We start from the raw sequence: 16114 nt of genomic DNA, 5'->3' as shown, positions 1-16114 counted from the left end.
TTTGTAGTTTGTTTCAACTTCATTTTTATTTTATTAGGTTAAAGACAAGGAAATCAGAGGCACCAAGTTTGTTGTTCCTGGACTTAAAGAGCTTGGACTTTATAGATTTAGAGTGAGAGCTGTAAATTCTGCCGGTGTTGGAGAACCTGGTGAAGTTGCTGATGTGATTGAAGTCAAGGACAGGACAAGTAAGCATCACATTTTAGATTTCTTTTATCTGTTTATTTTATCTTTTTAGCAAATGTTTTCACATTTTTATAAAATTGTTTTATTTAATTTATCATCTGTTTCAGTCCCCCCAGAGGTAGACCTGGATGCAACTGTCAAGGAAAAGATTGTTGTTCATGCTGGTGGGGTGATCCGCATCCTAGCCTATGTTTCTGGAAAGCCTGCCCCAGAGATTATTTGGAATAGAGATGATGCCGAATTGCCAAAGGAGGCTGCTGTTGAGACAACTTCTATAAGTTCAGCTTTAGTTATCAAAAGTTGCAAGAGACAACACCAAGGCATTTATACCCTAACTGCTAAGAATGCAGGAGGAGAAAGGAAAAAAGCAGTCATTGTTGAAGTATTGGGTGAGTGTTTTATTTACTGAAAAGCCAATAAAATGTTGGCCGATTAATATGTGTATATTTGAAAAAAATAATAAACATTGCCTCTTTTATTTCTTCACAGATGTTCCTGGTCCTGTTGGTCTACCCTTCTCTGGTGAGAATCTCACCAATGACTCTTGTAAATTGACTTGGTACTCCCCTGAAGATGATGGTGGCTCAGCTATCACCAACTATATAATTGAGAAAAGAGAAGCTGACCGCAGAGGCTGGACTTCGGTGACATATACTGTTACAAGACATAATGCTGTTGTCCAGGGTCTTATTGATGGAAAGGGTTACTTCTTCAGAATTGCAGCTGAAAATATCATTGGAATGGGTCCATTTACTGAGACATCAGCTCCAGTCGTCATCAAGGATCCACTCTGTAAGCCTTTTTTTTTTCATTTATTTGTAAATATCAGTACCTCATATAATATCTTATGCTTTTAAATTTCAGCTGTACCTGAGCGCCCTGAGGATGTTGAGGTGACAGCCATCACAAATGATTCAATCAGTGTCGCGTGGAGATCTCCAAAATATGATGGAGGGTCAGACATTACAAGCTATGTTCTTGAGGTTCGTCTAATCGGGCAGGACAACTTCAGCCGCATTGCCAAAGAGGACAAACTTATGGATCGTAAATTCACCCATGCTGGTCTTAAAGAGGGTTCTTCTTATGAATTCCGTGTTAGTGCTGTTAATCAAATTGGTCAAGGGAAACCGTCATTCAGCACAAAACCAGTTACATGCAAAAAAGAGTTTGGTAAGTAATTACTTTAAAGCTGAAGTGATTTTATAAAATTAAAGTACATTTTTATTAACTGTTCATACATTGAACTGTATCATATATTGTATACTATACTATACTCTTTAATAGAACCACCAAACCTTGATTTGGAGTTCCGTGACAAGCTTGTTGTTCGTGTTGGGGAAACTTGCACCATTCAAAGCCGATACACAGGCAAACCGGAACCAACTATTAAGTGGTTCAAAAATGATGAAGAGCTTCAGGCAAATGAAGAAATTGCTCTCACCAGTGCAAAGAACAGATTGAGCATGACTATTGAAAAGGCAAAACGTGATCACAGTGGAAAATACACAGTGGTTTTGGAAAACTCTATTGGGTCACGCAAGGGAATATGTACTGTCAATGTTGTTGGTAAGTTAAACTATGCGTTTTGTCAAAAATATTATTTTGTTTTCTAATATTTTTGGAAACTTAATTATATATAATTATTATTATTATTTTTTTTTACCTTTTTTAGATCGTCCACAACCTCCAGAGGGCCCTGTTATCTTTGATGAGATCTACAGGAATTATATGCTCATTTCTTGGAAGCCTCCACTGGATGATGGTGGAGCTGCTATTTCTAACTACATTGTTGAAAAGAGAGACACCAACAGGGATCTGTGGATGCCTGTTACAGAATCTTGCACAAGGACATCATGCAAAGTTCCAAAACTGATTGAGGGAAGGGAATACATTATTAGAATCTGTGCTCAGAATATTCATGGTATTAGTGATCCATTGCTATCTGCTGAGACAAAAGCAAAGGATGTATTCAGTAAGAACATTTTTATTAGTAATGTAATAAAACAGTAAATAAAATATTCAAACTCATGTTCTCAAATTTTAAACACATTTCTGTCACACAGAGGTTCCAGATGCTCCACAAGCACCTGTAGTTAAAGAAATCTATAAAGATACAGCTCTGATTTCATGGCTTCAACCAGCTGATGGTGGCAAACCAATCACAAACTACATTGTAGAAAAGAAGGAAACCAAGGCCAACATGTGGGCTAGAGCTGGAAAAGACCGCATTTTCCCCAACACAGAATACTGGGTTCCTGATCTTCTCAAGGGTTGTGAATATGAATTCCGTGTAATGGCAGAGAATGTGATTGGCATTGGGGACCCCAGCCCATCTTCAAAGCCCATTTATGCTAAAGATCCTATAGGTATGTGTTTAATGAGGGTTCTCATTAAGGAATTAACAATTTCTGTCGATTTTAAAATATTAATCCTCTTTTTTTCTCTTTTCATGTCAGTGATTCCAAGCCCACCTGTACTTCCAGTTGCAATTGATAAGACAAAAGAGTCCGTTACTCTTTCTTGGCAGCCTCCAAAAGACTGTGGCAGAGGAAAAATCTTTGGTTATCTTCTAGAGTATCAGAAAGCTGGTGATGAGGAATGGCTTCAAGTTAATCAGACACCTGACTCCTGTCAGAGCACTACATTTAAGGTTATCAACCTTGAGGATGGTGCACTTTATAGATTTAGAGTGAAGGCAGTGAATGCTGCTGGTGAATCAGAGCCTGCATATGTCCCAGAGCCTGTTCGAGCACAAGACAGATTTGGTAATTTGTGTACTCATATATCTATGGTTGAAATTATTTATGTATGACTTTGCTATTAATCAAGAATGTGTAAAATGTAACAATATTTTTTATATATTTGGCCATAGAACCCCCAGAACTTCAACTGGATATGGGCATGCCTCGTGAGGTAAAAGCAATGGCTGGAACCCATATTAATATCATGGCTGGAATCAAGGGAATGCCTTTCCCTAAAGTCACCTGGAAGAAAAATGAGGCAGATGTTCCCACAAGAGCAGAGATTGAGACATCTGGAACTACAACTAAACTAGAGATGCGCTATTGCAACCGTACTGATTGTGGAGATTACACACTTACTGTTGAAAATCCAGCTGGGTCAAAGATAGCCACATGCACTGTTCTTGTACTTGGTATGAATATCTCAAAGACTATGAGCAATGAGACATTGTTGTGTTTTAAATCATTTATCACAAATAACATTAAAAAATATGTGAATATGCCATTCTTTTTAAGCCAGTATTAAGTTGGTGTTACCTTTGTTTATTTTTATAGACAAACCTGGACCAGTTCAGCACCTGAGAGTATCTGATGTCAGAAGTGATTCTGCCCAACTCTCTTGGAAAGATCCAGAAGACAATGGTGGTGCACGCATCACCAATTTTGTTGTTGAGAAAAAGGATGCAGCATCTGCTCAATGGGTGCCAATCTGCTCATCATCCAAAAAACGTAGCATGATGGCCAAACATTTGATTGAAGGAACGTCGTACATGTTCCGTGTGGCAGCTGAAAATCAGTTTGGAAGAAGTGAATATGTTGAGACAACAAAAGCTATCAAAGCAATGAATCCACTGTGTATGTATGGTCTATTTAAAAAATTATATGTATGTATATATGTATATGTGTGTATGATCTAAAAAGGATCATAATAAGAATACTAATACTAATATTTATTATTTACCTGCAAATTTCAGTCCCACCTGGTCCACCAAAAGACCTGCATCATGTAGATGCTGACAAGACTGAGGTGTGGCTTCAGTGGAACTGGCCTGATCGCACAGGAGGAAGTGACATCACAGGGTTCTTGGTTGAGTATCAAGAAGAAGGTGAAAAGGATTGGATAGTTTTTAAGACTGTCAGCATCCCTGAGTGCCATGTGACAGGCCTGGAAGAAGGAAAGACCTACAGGTTCCGTGTTAAGACAGAAAATGCAATTGGTCTAAGTAGACCAGACACCACTGTGCCAGTTCTTTGTCAGGAAAAACTAGGTGACATTCACATTTTAACATTTGTTATAGTTATATAAAGGAAATATAGTCATGATTTCTATGTGTCAAACTTTTTTTATTTTCTGTTTTTATTCTTTGTAGTACCGCCCATTGTTGAGGTGGATGTGAAGTTGATTGAGGGAATCATTGTGAAAGCTGGAAGCACTATTAGATTGCCTGCTATTATGAGAGGCCTTCCTGTTCCCACTGCTAAATGGGTCATTGATGGAGAGGAAATCAAGAGTGAAGGCAATACCAAAATTGACACTGACAACTTCTCCACTGTTTTGAGCATTGCAGATTGCACAAGAAATCACACTGGAATCTATATACTCACAGTATCTAACTCTGCAGGAAGTAAAACTGTTTCTCTGAACGTCACTGTGCTTGACGTACCAGCTGCACCAATAGGTCCTGTTAATATTCTTGAGGTAACTCCTGACTCCATGGTCATTGACTGGCGCCCTCCCAAAGATGATGGTGGAAGTCCTGTCATGAATTATATTGTTGAGAAGAGGGAATCAAATAAGGAAACTTGGGGAGGAGTGAGTTCTGGCAGCACTTCCACAAGGCTCAAGATTTCTCGTCTGCAGCAGGGAGTTGAATATATTGTGAGAATTCGTGCTGAAAATAAAATGGGAATTGGTGCAGCTCTTGAAAGTGCACCAACTGTAGCACGGCACCAGTTTGAGGCCCCTGGCCATCCTGGAAAACCTGTAGCTTCTGATTTGTCTGAAGATGCGCTTACACTCGGATGGACAATGCCTCTGTTTGATGGTGGCAGTCCAATCAGTGGTTACATTATTGAGCGAAGACATAAAGGTGGCAAATGGATAAGAGTGAATAAAACTCCTTGCAAAGAACTTAGATATAGAGTGCTTGGTCTTTTTGAAGGTAATGAATATGAGTTCAGAGTATTTGCAGAAAATATTGCTGGCTTCAGTGGACCTTCACCTATCTCAGATCCTGCCAAACCTTGCAGACCAATAACTGTTCCAGGACCTCCAGTTAACCCTAAAGTAAAAGACTACAGCTGCACATATGCTGACTTAGTCTGGATCAGACCCACAAAAGATGGAGGCAGTCCAGTCTTGGGATATATCGTTGAATGCCAAAAAGGAGGTGCTGAGTGGGAGAAAGTTAATAAGGATGATCTGATTAAACAGTGTGCTTATAGAGTGAAAGGACTGACAGAGGGCACTGAATACAGGTTCCGTGTTAAAGCTGTGAACATGATTGGAGAAGGCGAGACCAGAGAAATCCCAGAGTCAGTTATTGCTAAGGATATCATCATTCCTCCGGAAATTGAGATGGATGCCACATGCCGTGAACGTGTGACTGTTCGTGTTGGGCATAACATTAATGTTGTAGGATATGTGAAAGCAAGACCTGATCCAGAAATTACTTGGAGCAAAGGTGAAAGCATTTTGGAAAGGGACAAGCGCACCACGCTTACAAACAACTTCCCAGTCGTGCAAATGCGTATCAAGGAAGCAACCAGAGCTGACCATGGAAAGTATGTACTGAAGGCTGTTAATGAAGCTGGAGAGGCCTCAGCTACTATTACAGTAAATGTTCTGGATAGACCTGGTCACTGCCAGAATCTAAAGATGACATATGTAACAAAGAACTCTTGCATGGTGTCCTGGGATGCTCCTGAGGATAATGGAGGTACTGAGATAACAAATTACATTGTGGAATGCCGAGAGCCAAGTATACGAACCTGGGCAATGATCTCATCTGACTGCACAAATCGCATGGTAAAAGCCAAGCTCATGGAAAACCATGAATATTTATTCCGTGTGTCTGCTGAGAACAAGTGCGGTCCAGGACCAGCAACAGAAACCAAAACTCCTATCCTTGCAATTGACCCACTTCAGAAGCCAGGTGAGCCAGAGAATTTCCATGTCAGTGATATTGGTAAAAACTTTGTTTTCCTTAAATGGAGAAAACCAGATCATGATGGTGGCAGTCCTAACCTTGGCTACTATCTGGAGAGAAAAGCAAAAGATGCTGAAGGGTGGGAGAAGGTACATGAAGGAGTTCTGAAAGAGACATTCTTCATGGTAGACAAATGTGTTGAGAACCACATCTATCAATTTAGAGTCCAGTCAACCAATGATGGAGGAGAAAGTGCATGGGTTAGCACTTCTGATATTGTTGTCAAAGAAGAAATTCAGAAACCAGTTCTTGACATGAAATTTGTTGGCACCATTGTGGTCAAAGCTGGTGAATCAGTTAGACTTGAAGCTGGACTTAGAGGAAAACCACAGCCCACGGTTACTTGGGTGAAGGACAAGGCTGCGGGTGATAATCCAAGGATCAGCATTGACACAGGACATGATTACTCCAAATTCCTTCTAACTAAAACCAAGCGTAGTGATACTGGAAAATATGTGGTCACTGCTACAAACCCAGCTGGTTCATTCACAGCATATGCCAACGTTACAGTGCTAGATATACCAGGACCTGTCAGAGATATGAAGATTTCTGGCATTTCCACAGACAAGTGCAGAGTTGCATGGGATCCTCCAGAGGATGATGGTGGTTGTGAAGTGGACAGCTATATTATAGAAAAGTGTGAGACCAGAAGAATGGTTTGGTCCACTTACTCCGCATCTCTTGTCACAAACTATTGTAATGTAACACGCCTTGTTGAAGGAAATGAGTATATATTCAGGGTCAGAGCAGAAACAAGATGGGAACTGGGCCACCAATGGAGAGCAGGCCTATTATCGCTAAGACACAGTTTAACAGGCCTGGTCCACCTGATGCACCAGAGGTAACCAAAATTGGTAAAGATGAGATGACAGTGGTATGGGCTCCACCTGAAAATGATGGTGGAAAGTCTATCACTGGTTACATTCTAGAAAGAAAAGAAAAACGGGCCGTTCGCTGGGTCCCAGTCACAAAGAGCCCTATTTCTGAGAGACGCATGAAGGTTACTAATCTGATCCCTAACCACGATTATCAGTTCCGTGTCAAAGCTGAAAATGAAGTTGGATTGGGAGAACCAAGCAAACCATCTAGACCCATCACTGCAAAAGATCCAATTGGTATGTGTAGGTTGGGTTATATATGCATGTATTTTGTTTTCTTAGAGACTAATTTAATTGTGTTTTAAACTAAAAACAACATTTTGTTTCATTTTTAGAGCCTCCTGGCCCTCCTGGTAGCCTTAAAGTAGTTGACAGCACAAAGACATCGATTACACTTAGCTGGGCAAAGCCTGTGTATGATGGTGGAGCTCCAGTTATTGGATATTTGGTTGAAATGAGGGATAAGGTGGAAATGGAAGGTGAACAAATACGTGATCCAGAGGAAGGCTGGAAGAAATGCAATACTTCTGGACAGCTTGTCTTAACTGAATTCACAATCAGTAACTTAGATGAGAGACAGGAATATGAATTCCGTGTGTCTGCTCAAAACCAAGTTGGTATGGGCCGTCCTGCAAATGTCAAGGATGCTGTATCTCCAAAGGAGATCCATGGTAAGTTTTGACAAGTGTCACATGCATGACTGCCCTTGAAGTTCAGTAAATATATATTTTTTTTCTTCCTTTCCAACAGAACATCCAGAGATTGATCTTGATGCCAGTCTAAGAAAGGGTCTTAGTGTCAGAGCAGGTTGTCCTATCCGACTTTTTGCTACAATAAGAGGAAGGCCAGCACCTAAAGTTACTTGGAAGCGCATTGGTGTTGATAATGTCATAAGGAGGGGTCACGTGGATCAAATTGATACAATGACCTTCCTTGTCATTCCTGAGTCCTCACGAGAAGACTCTGGCAAATACTCTTTAACTCTTTCAAATCCCTCTGGAGAGAAGGCTGTGTTTGTCCGTGTTAAAGTCTTAGGTAATCTTTAAATTAAAATGCATTTTAAAATTAAGATAGACATTGTGTCTGTCTTCTACAAAGTTGTTTCTGAAATTTATCCACAGATACTCCTGGACCTGTTGGTGGACTGGAAGCAACTGATATCACAAAGACATCTTGCCAGCTTGCATGGTTGCCTCCAGAAAACGATGGTGGTAGTCCAATCCTAAACTATATTGTTGAGAAGCGTGAAGTTGACAGGAAAACATGGACAAATTGCACAAACGATTTGAAGAAGACAAGTTTCAAAATCACAAATCTGACTCCAGGAATAGAATACTACTTCCGAGTCATGGCAGTTAACAAGTATGGCATTGGGTTACCTCAAGACTCACCAAAATCCTACTTGGCTACAGATCCTAAGAGTAAGTCTACCACATTATTGTATTATATTGCATTGGATTATAATATTTTGTGTAATAATACATATTTTCCTACCCTCCAAAGGTGAGCCTGATCCTCCAAAGAAAATGGATGTATTAGAAATTACTAAAAACAGTGCAACCCTTGGGTGGTTGAAACCACTCAGAGATGGTGGATCAAAGATTAATGGCTACATTGTTGAATACCAGCAGGATGGCCAACCTGAGGACAAGTGGACATCATACTCTGTTGTAAAAGACTTAACAATTGTTGTTGCTGGACTGAAAGAAAACACTAAATACAGGTTCAGGGTTGCGGCAAGAAACGCGATAGGATGCAGTTTGGCAAGAGAAGCTGAGGGCATATTTGAGGTCAAGGAACAGCTGAGTATGTATATAATTTTTTTTTATAAAAGGGCTTGCCCATCATTTTTTATTCATGCTTTGAATTTCACTCTAAATCCTTTCTTTTTTAATAGTGGCTCCAAAGATTATCGTGTCTGATGTGGTTACTGCGAGAGCAGGATCAAAACTTATTGTTGATGCTCTTGTGTCTGGGAAGCCTGCACCAGTCACAAAATGGAAAAGAGGAAGTGATGACATAATTACTTCTGATCGTGTCTTCATACAAAAGACACCAACCACAAGTTCACTTATGGTCAAAGATGTCACAAGGAAGGATAGTGGTTATTACAGTTTGTCTGCTGAAAACAGCACAGCCAAGGTCAACCAGATCATCAGAATAATCATTATGGGTGAGTTTGTTAAATATATATAGTACTATACATCTCTTGTATGATTATTTTTTATAATAATGCTAATTAAAACCTTTTTATTTCTATTTTTAGACATTCCTGGTCCTCCACAGGGTCCTCTACAAATTCTTGAGGTGGATGTAGATGCCTGCACACTTGCATGGGATACACCTGCTGAGGATGGTGGCAGCAACATCACAAACTACATTGTTGAGAAGTGTGATGTGACCAGAGGTGATTGGGTCACAGCTGTATCTTGCACCAAGACCAGCTGCAGAGTTGGAAAGCTCACATCTGGCAAAGAGTATGGGTTCCGTGTCCGTGCTGAAAACCGTTTTGGAATTTCAGAGCCAATTTACTCTGAGAAAATGATTGCAAGACATCCATTTGGTAAGTATCATAATTTAAACTCGTTGATCAGTCAAGCAAAAGAATTAGGCTTATGTTATACTAATATAAATGTTATGATTTCAGATCCACCTAGTGAACCAAGGAACTGTTGTGTTAACAAAGTCAACAAGGAGTTTGTTGTGTTGTCATGGGAGAAACCTGTGAATGATGGCGGCAGTCCCCTCACTGGATACTTCATTGAACGTAAAGAAAGAAATAGCCTCCTATGGGTCAGGACAAATGAAGTTCTTGTTCGGTCAACTGAATACACATGCTCTGGCCTCATTGAGGGTCTGGAGTACACATTCAGAGTGTCTGCTGTCAACAAGGCAGGACAAGGCAAACCAAGCAAGCAGACAGATTTTATCACTGCAAGAAGTCCAGTTGGTATGTGTTCTGAGAGGAAAAATAGTACTGCTCTCACTTATAATGGAAGTTAAAATAAAATCAAACATTACAAATTCCATTATTATTATTATTATTAATTTCAGATCCACCTGGAAAACCAGAAATTCTTGATGTGACCAAAAATTCTGTCTCCCTTGTCTGGAGCCGTCCAAAACATGATGGTGGAAGCAAACTCATTGGCTATTATGTTGAATCTCTCAAGCTTCCAGAAGACAAATGGGTGCGTGTCAACACAAACAGCCAAAATGTTCCAAAGGAAGAATACATTGTTTCTGGACTCGAGGAGGGAGCCCAGTACAAGTTCAGAATAATTGCAAAAACTGCAATTAATGTTAGTGTGCCATCAGAGGAATCTGATGTTATCCCAATTATTGCAGAGCATGGTAAGTCTTATGTTCCAATGTTATTAAAATTATTTCCTACTTGGTGGACTTTAATGTTTATTTGATGTTTCTCTTTGTATTTTTTCAGTTCCACCCAGAGTGGAGATTGGTCTTGAAATGAAAAACTTAATTGTTGTCAAAGCTGGAGCAAATGTCTGCCTGGAGGCTGAGGTTTATGGCAAACCAATGCCAAAGGTTATTTGGAAAAAAGATGGTGCTCCACTGAAATTGGCTGAAGGTATGAAAATGACTCAAAAGGTGCATCACCTCTCCCTGGAACTTTTCTCTGTGACAAGAAAGGAGTCTGGAGAGTACACAATTACTGCTGAGAACCCAAGTGGATCAAAGTCTGCCAACATAAAATTAAAGGTTCTGGGTAAGTAAATATGCCAAAAACAAGACTTATCATGTTTTGTCTTAAAAAAGTGTATTTGTTTTGTGAAAAAATGCATGATTTGTTTCTGCAGACAAACCTGGACCTCCGGCATCAGTGAAGATAAGCCATGTTTTTGCTGACAGAGTGAAACTGAGGTGGGAGCCACCTCTTGCTGATGGTGGTTCTGAAATCACAAATTACATCGTTGACAAACGTGAAACAAGCAGAGCAAACTGGGCACAAGTTACTGCTAATATTAATGGTCAGATAACTGACTGTTCTGTGGAGAAATTGATTGAAGGTCATGAATATGAATTTCGCATCAGTGCTGAGAACAAGTATGGTGTTGGAGACCCAATTGTGACCAACTCTGTGATCGCCAAGAATCCATTCGGTAACCTTTTTCTTCATTCTTTTGCATTTATATATTGCATAGATTTGACAATAATTAATCATGGCAGTGCTGATATTATATTACTTTTATATCAACAATATGAAATCAAATAAATATTAATGTATAATAAAACAACAAATAGTACTTCAGATTAGTTTCTAGCCTAAATCAGAATTTACAGTTTTCTCTCCTAATGCCAATGCTAGTGAAATAACAGAAGAAACCAGAATTCTTAAACTAAGGTTGAAGCTTGCTTTGCTAGATAAAAACACTGTTTTAGCATGTAATGACACATAATTTAATTGTTAATATGCAAAAATGTCAACAATTCTGTGTTCTTCTGTCAATATGGGGTGCTAAGTCTAAATTAATGAGGGGGAAAAAGCAATATAACAAAGAGTGAAAATGTTATATATATATAAATTAAAATATAAATTAAAATATAAAAATGTTTGCCCCTAACTAATTTTTTATTATTATTATTGTTTTGCTTATCACATTTCAGATCATCAAACAAATTAAAATATTTGTCAAAGATAACACAAGTAAACACATCATGCAATTTTGAAATGAAGGTTTTTATTATTATGGGAAAACAAAATACAAAACTACTAGCCCTGTGTGAAAAGGTGTTTGCCCCTTTGCTTGCAGCGAGTGGCCTAGTCAAATTGAGATACTGAGTCATTACCTTTAAAATATGGTTCATGCTCGAAAACCCTCCAATTGGGCTGAATTACAACACTTCTGCAAAAATGACTGGGCCAAAATTCCTCCACAGCACTGTTACAGACTCATTGCACATTATCAAAAACACATGATTATAGTTTAAAAGTAAAACTTTTTCACTCATGTAGTTTTGTATTTTGTTTTCTCTTAATAAACTTATTTCTAAATAAACAAATCTTTGTTTCAAAACTGCATGATGTGTTTACTGATCTTTAATAATTTGATGATTATTAAACTGAAAAACATGCAAAAGAAAATAAGAAATTAGTAAAGGGGTTACTTTTTCACACCATTGTATATATCAGTGTATAATATTTTTAAATGCATGTATATCAATTGGTATTAAAAACTCTGCCCTATATCTTACAATTTAGATGTCCCAGGACCATGTGAACCTCCAGTTATTACCAATGTTACCAGAGATCACATGACTGTTACTTGGAAAGCCCCTGCTAATGATGGCAAAGCCACTATTCTTGGATACATGGTTGAGAAGCGTGAAACTCAAGACCTTAATTGGGTTAAAGTGAATAGAAGACCAGTTATTGACAGAACAATTAAAGCCGGAGGCCTCACAGAGGGAACGGAGTATGAATTCAGAGTCATTGCACTAAATAAAGCTGGTCTTGGCAAACCAAGTGATCCATCATCTGGTGTTCTTGCTTTAGACCCAGTGTGTAAGTACTAACATTACTCCATTGATTATATTAACAATTAGTTTGACAAAAAATAAAGGCGTTTTACAGTTTGTGCACTGTAATCCATGCATTTCTGTGGTTTCATCATAGATCCCCCTGGACCACCTGCTTTTCCAAAGGTTGTTGACTCTACACACAGTTCAATCAGTTTGTCCTGGACCAAGCCTGCATATGATGGTGGATGTGAAATTCTGGGCTACCTTGTCGAATTCAAGCGAGCAGATGCAGAAGACTGGATGAAGTGCAATGTGCCAAAGAATCTTCAGGCAACAAAATTTAATGTTACTGGTCTTATGGATAATACTGAGTACCAGTTCCGTGTTAGTGCCGTAAACAAGATAGGATTTGGTGAGCCAAGTGAAGTTCCTGAAAAACATTTGGCAAAGGATATCCTACGTAAGTAAATCTCATAACTGATTTTTTTTTATCAAAAGCTGTACAATGTACATTGCTTATATTATTTTAATTTTGATTTTCTTTTAGTTGCCCCTGAGGCTGAACTTGATGCTGATCTCAGAAAAGCACTTGTTTTACGTGCTGGAGTTACAATGAGAATTTATGTACCTCTGAGAGGGCGTCCTGCTCCAAAGGCAACATGGACTAAGGTCAATGCAAATTTGAAAGAGAGGCAAGGTCTTATGATTAAGACAACTGAATGGGATACCTTCCTTTATTGTGAGGATATCAACAGATATGATGCTGGCAAATATGTTCTAACTTTAGAAAACAGTAGTGGTACCAAGTCATACACTATTGTTGTCAAAGTACTAGGTAAGACTCTTTCTCTTAAAAAAATGACATTTGGGTTTTAATCTTTGCTGTGCCTAACTGTAGTCTGTAATGTGCACAGACACACCTGGACCCCCAGTCAATCTGATTGTTAAGGAGACCTCAAAGGACCATGTATCCATTACATGGGATGCTCCATTAATTGATGGTGGAAGTCCAGTGAAGAGCTATGTGGTTGAAAAACGGCTGGCTGAGAGAAAGGCGTGGACTTGTGTTGCTCCTGAGTGTCCCAAGACATCTTTTAGGATTACTAATCTTGAAGCTGGTCAAGCTTACTGCTTCAGAGTCCTAGCTGAAAATATATATGGAATTGGTGAAGGTTGTGAGACAGCTGGCCCAGTCAAAGCCTCAGGTGAGACTTCTTTAATAATGTTAGAATTTAGTTAAAATTTAAAAATCTGTATTTTTATGTCATATTCTAACATTAATGTCTCTTGCAGAACAACCTGGACCAGTTGCAGATTTTAAATCAATAGAGATCACCAAGAACTCCTGTACTCTTGGCTGGAAGAAACCAATTAGTGATGGTGGAAGCCATGTTGTTGCATATGCTTTAGAGATCTGTGAAGGGGAGGACAAATGGAAGTTGCTAATGAAGTCTAAGCTCACACAGTACACAATCGGTGATCTAGTTGAAGGAAAGGAGTACAGCTTCAGGGTCAAGGCCATTAATGAATCAGCTGAAGGACCACCGACTGAGCTCACTATCTTGGCTAAAGATCAAATAGGTATTCATATAGTCTCCCGCAGGTGTTTTCAAAATGCTTCTCACTTTCTAATTCACTTAAATTTTTATCATCACTTTAACATGTTATTGTAAGCAATTCTATATTCAATAAATACATTTTTATAACATGATATTAAGCATTCCATTCCAAGTTTCCATTAATTGTTTCTACAATAACTCTACGCTCTGCTTACTTTGATACCCCTGGTCTACCTAATAGTTGCATTTGTGTCCTAGTGTTTATACATTATATGGAAGTACAGTAAAAAATATATATTTTGTCTTCTCTTTTACAGTCCCTCCAGACTGTGACCTTAAAGGCTTGCCAGATTCTAGCTATGTGGCAAAAGAGGGATCCACAGTTCGTCTTAATATCCCTATTACTGGAATCCCAGCTCCAGCAGTCATATGGAAAAAGGGTGATGTTACCTTATCAGACAGTGGAAGAATCTCAGTTGAATCAACCACAACAAACACAGTCTTGCTGATTCGGGATTGCCATAGAGGAGATGCTGGCAAGTTCACTATCATTTTAAGAAATAGTGCTGGAACAAAAGAATCAGCTATTGACATTAAAGTGGTTGGAAAGCCTGGAATCTGCTCTGGGCCAATCAAATTTGATGAAATCACAGCCGAAGCAATTACTGTAGAATGGGGTCCACCGAAAGATGATGGTGGATCAGAAGTTACCAACTACTTTTTGGAGAAAAGACATTCTACTGCTAACAAGTGGGTCACAGTTGCCTCTGCAATTCAGAAGAACTCTATGAGAGTTACCAGACTTCATGATGGAACAGAATACATCTTCAGAGTTTGTGCTGAAAATAAATATGGAATTGGAGAGTTCCTCAGATCTGATCCAGTGGTTGCTAAACATCCATTCAGTAAGTTTTTACTAGTAACTTATATTTGTATTTGTATTATTGTATTGTATTGTATTATATTAAATATATTTGTATTTTATGAAATAAAACATTCCAGTGTAATAAAAAATCTGGAATAAATAAATCTTGGATTGAGATAAATATGCCGAAAATATGGTTTAAAAATACTTCTTCACATTTTTCACATTAAATTTGCCCTTTTCTCCAATACAAGATGCACCAGGGGCTCCAGCACCACCTGTGGTTGTGAGCATACGTCATGAGTGTGCTATCTTAACATGGTCTGATCCAAATGATACTGGAGGCTCACCCATCACAGGTTAAACATTTCCACCACAGTTCATTATAATTATTGTTACCGTTTGATCACATCTTAATATTTTTTTTTTTGTTGATCTGTTAAAAAAAATGCTTACAGGATATTACGTGGAATTTAAAGATAGAAATAGCTTGATGTGGAAAAGAGCCAGCAAAACACAGTTGAGAGTGAAGGAATGCAGAGTGACTGGCTTGGTTGAAGGCCTTGAATATGAATTTAGGGTCATAGCTATAAATATGGCTGGACTTGGAAAACCAAGCAAAACAACTGAATCACTTGTTGCTCTTGATCCAATTGGTGAGTCTAAATGTACTTTTTGTCATTATATATATATATATATATATATATATATATATATATATATATATATATATATATATATATATATATATATATATATATATATAAAGAGGAGATAACGATTTATTATTATTATCATAATCATCATTATTATTATTATTATTATTTTGTAGATCCACCTGGCAAACCTGATGTGATCAATATCACAAGGAACAGTGTGACACTTATGTGGACTGCACCAAAGTATGATGGTGGCCACAAACTTACTGGCTATATGGTAGAGAAATTAGAGCACCCTGGAAAGACATGGATGAAGGCCAACCATGTGAATGTCCAAAGCTGTGCCTACACTGTTACAGATCTACAGGAGGGATGCACTTGTGAATTCAGAATCAGGGCTAAAAATGCAGCTGGAGCTATCAGTGCTCCCTCTGAGACAACTGAGCCTCTTGTTTGCAAAGATGAATATGGTAAGCTTTTAAGCTTTAATGCCAAGTTTTTGTGAATTTGTGACTTTGTCACAGTTTAAAATC

The 16114-nt window shown here is 38.5% G+C and overlaps 1 protein-coding gene across 1 annotated transcript in view; it reads left to right on the top strand.

The window, feature by feature from the left end:
• ttn.2 (titin, tandem duplicate 2) overlaps window positions 1-16114 on the top strand; it is a 174867-nt gene that overhangs the window by 115321 nt on the left and 43432 nt on the right. Inside the window, 32 exon segments of the mRNA XM_056465825.1 lie at window positions 38-188; window positions 294-575; window positions 676-978; window positions 1051-1356; window positions 1471-1752; window positions 1859-2158; window positions 2250-2552; window positions 2643-2951; window positions 3059-3340; window positions 3483-3782; window positions 3902-4195; window positions 4298-6883; window positions 6886-7251; window positions 7350-7685; window positions 7765-8049; window positions 8136-8435; window positions 8518-8820; window positions 8912-9187; window positions 9281-9577; window positions 9662-9964; window positions 10069-10368; window positions 10457-10744; window positions 10836-11138; window positions 12239-12541; window positions 12653-12958; window positions 13046-13333; window positions 13413-13703; window positions 13792-14079; window positions 14375-14962; window positions 15177-15281; window positions 15381-15578; window positions 15755-16051. Of these exon segments, the coding sequence (XP_056321800.1) occupies window positions 38-188; window positions 294-575; window positions 676-978; window positions 1051-1356; window positions 1471-1752; window positions 1859-2158; window positions 2250-2552; window positions 2643-2951; window positions 3059-3340; window positions 3483-3782; window positions 3902-4195; window positions 4298-6883; window positions 6886-7251; window positions 7350-7685; window positions 7765-8049; window positions 8136-8435; window positions 8518-8820; window positions 8912-9187; window positions 9281-9577; window positions 9662-9964; window positions 10069-10368; window positions 10457-10744; window positions 10836-11138; window positions 12239-12541; window positions 12653-12958; window positions 13046-13333; window positions 13413-13703; window positions 13792-14079; window positions 14375-14962; window positions 15177-15281; window positions 15381-15578; window positions 15755-16051 (11719 nt within the window).

The sequence above is a fragment of the Danio aesculapii genome, chromosome 9, assembly GCF_903798145.1.
Source record: "Danio aesculapii chromosome 9, fDanAes4.1, whole genome shotgun sequence".
NCBI lineage: Eukaryota > Metazoa > Chordata > Actinopteri > Cypriniformes > Danionidae > Danio > Danio aesculapii.
Note: the sequence above shows the minus strand (reverse complement) of the source record. Positions and strands in the feature narration are given on the sequence as shown.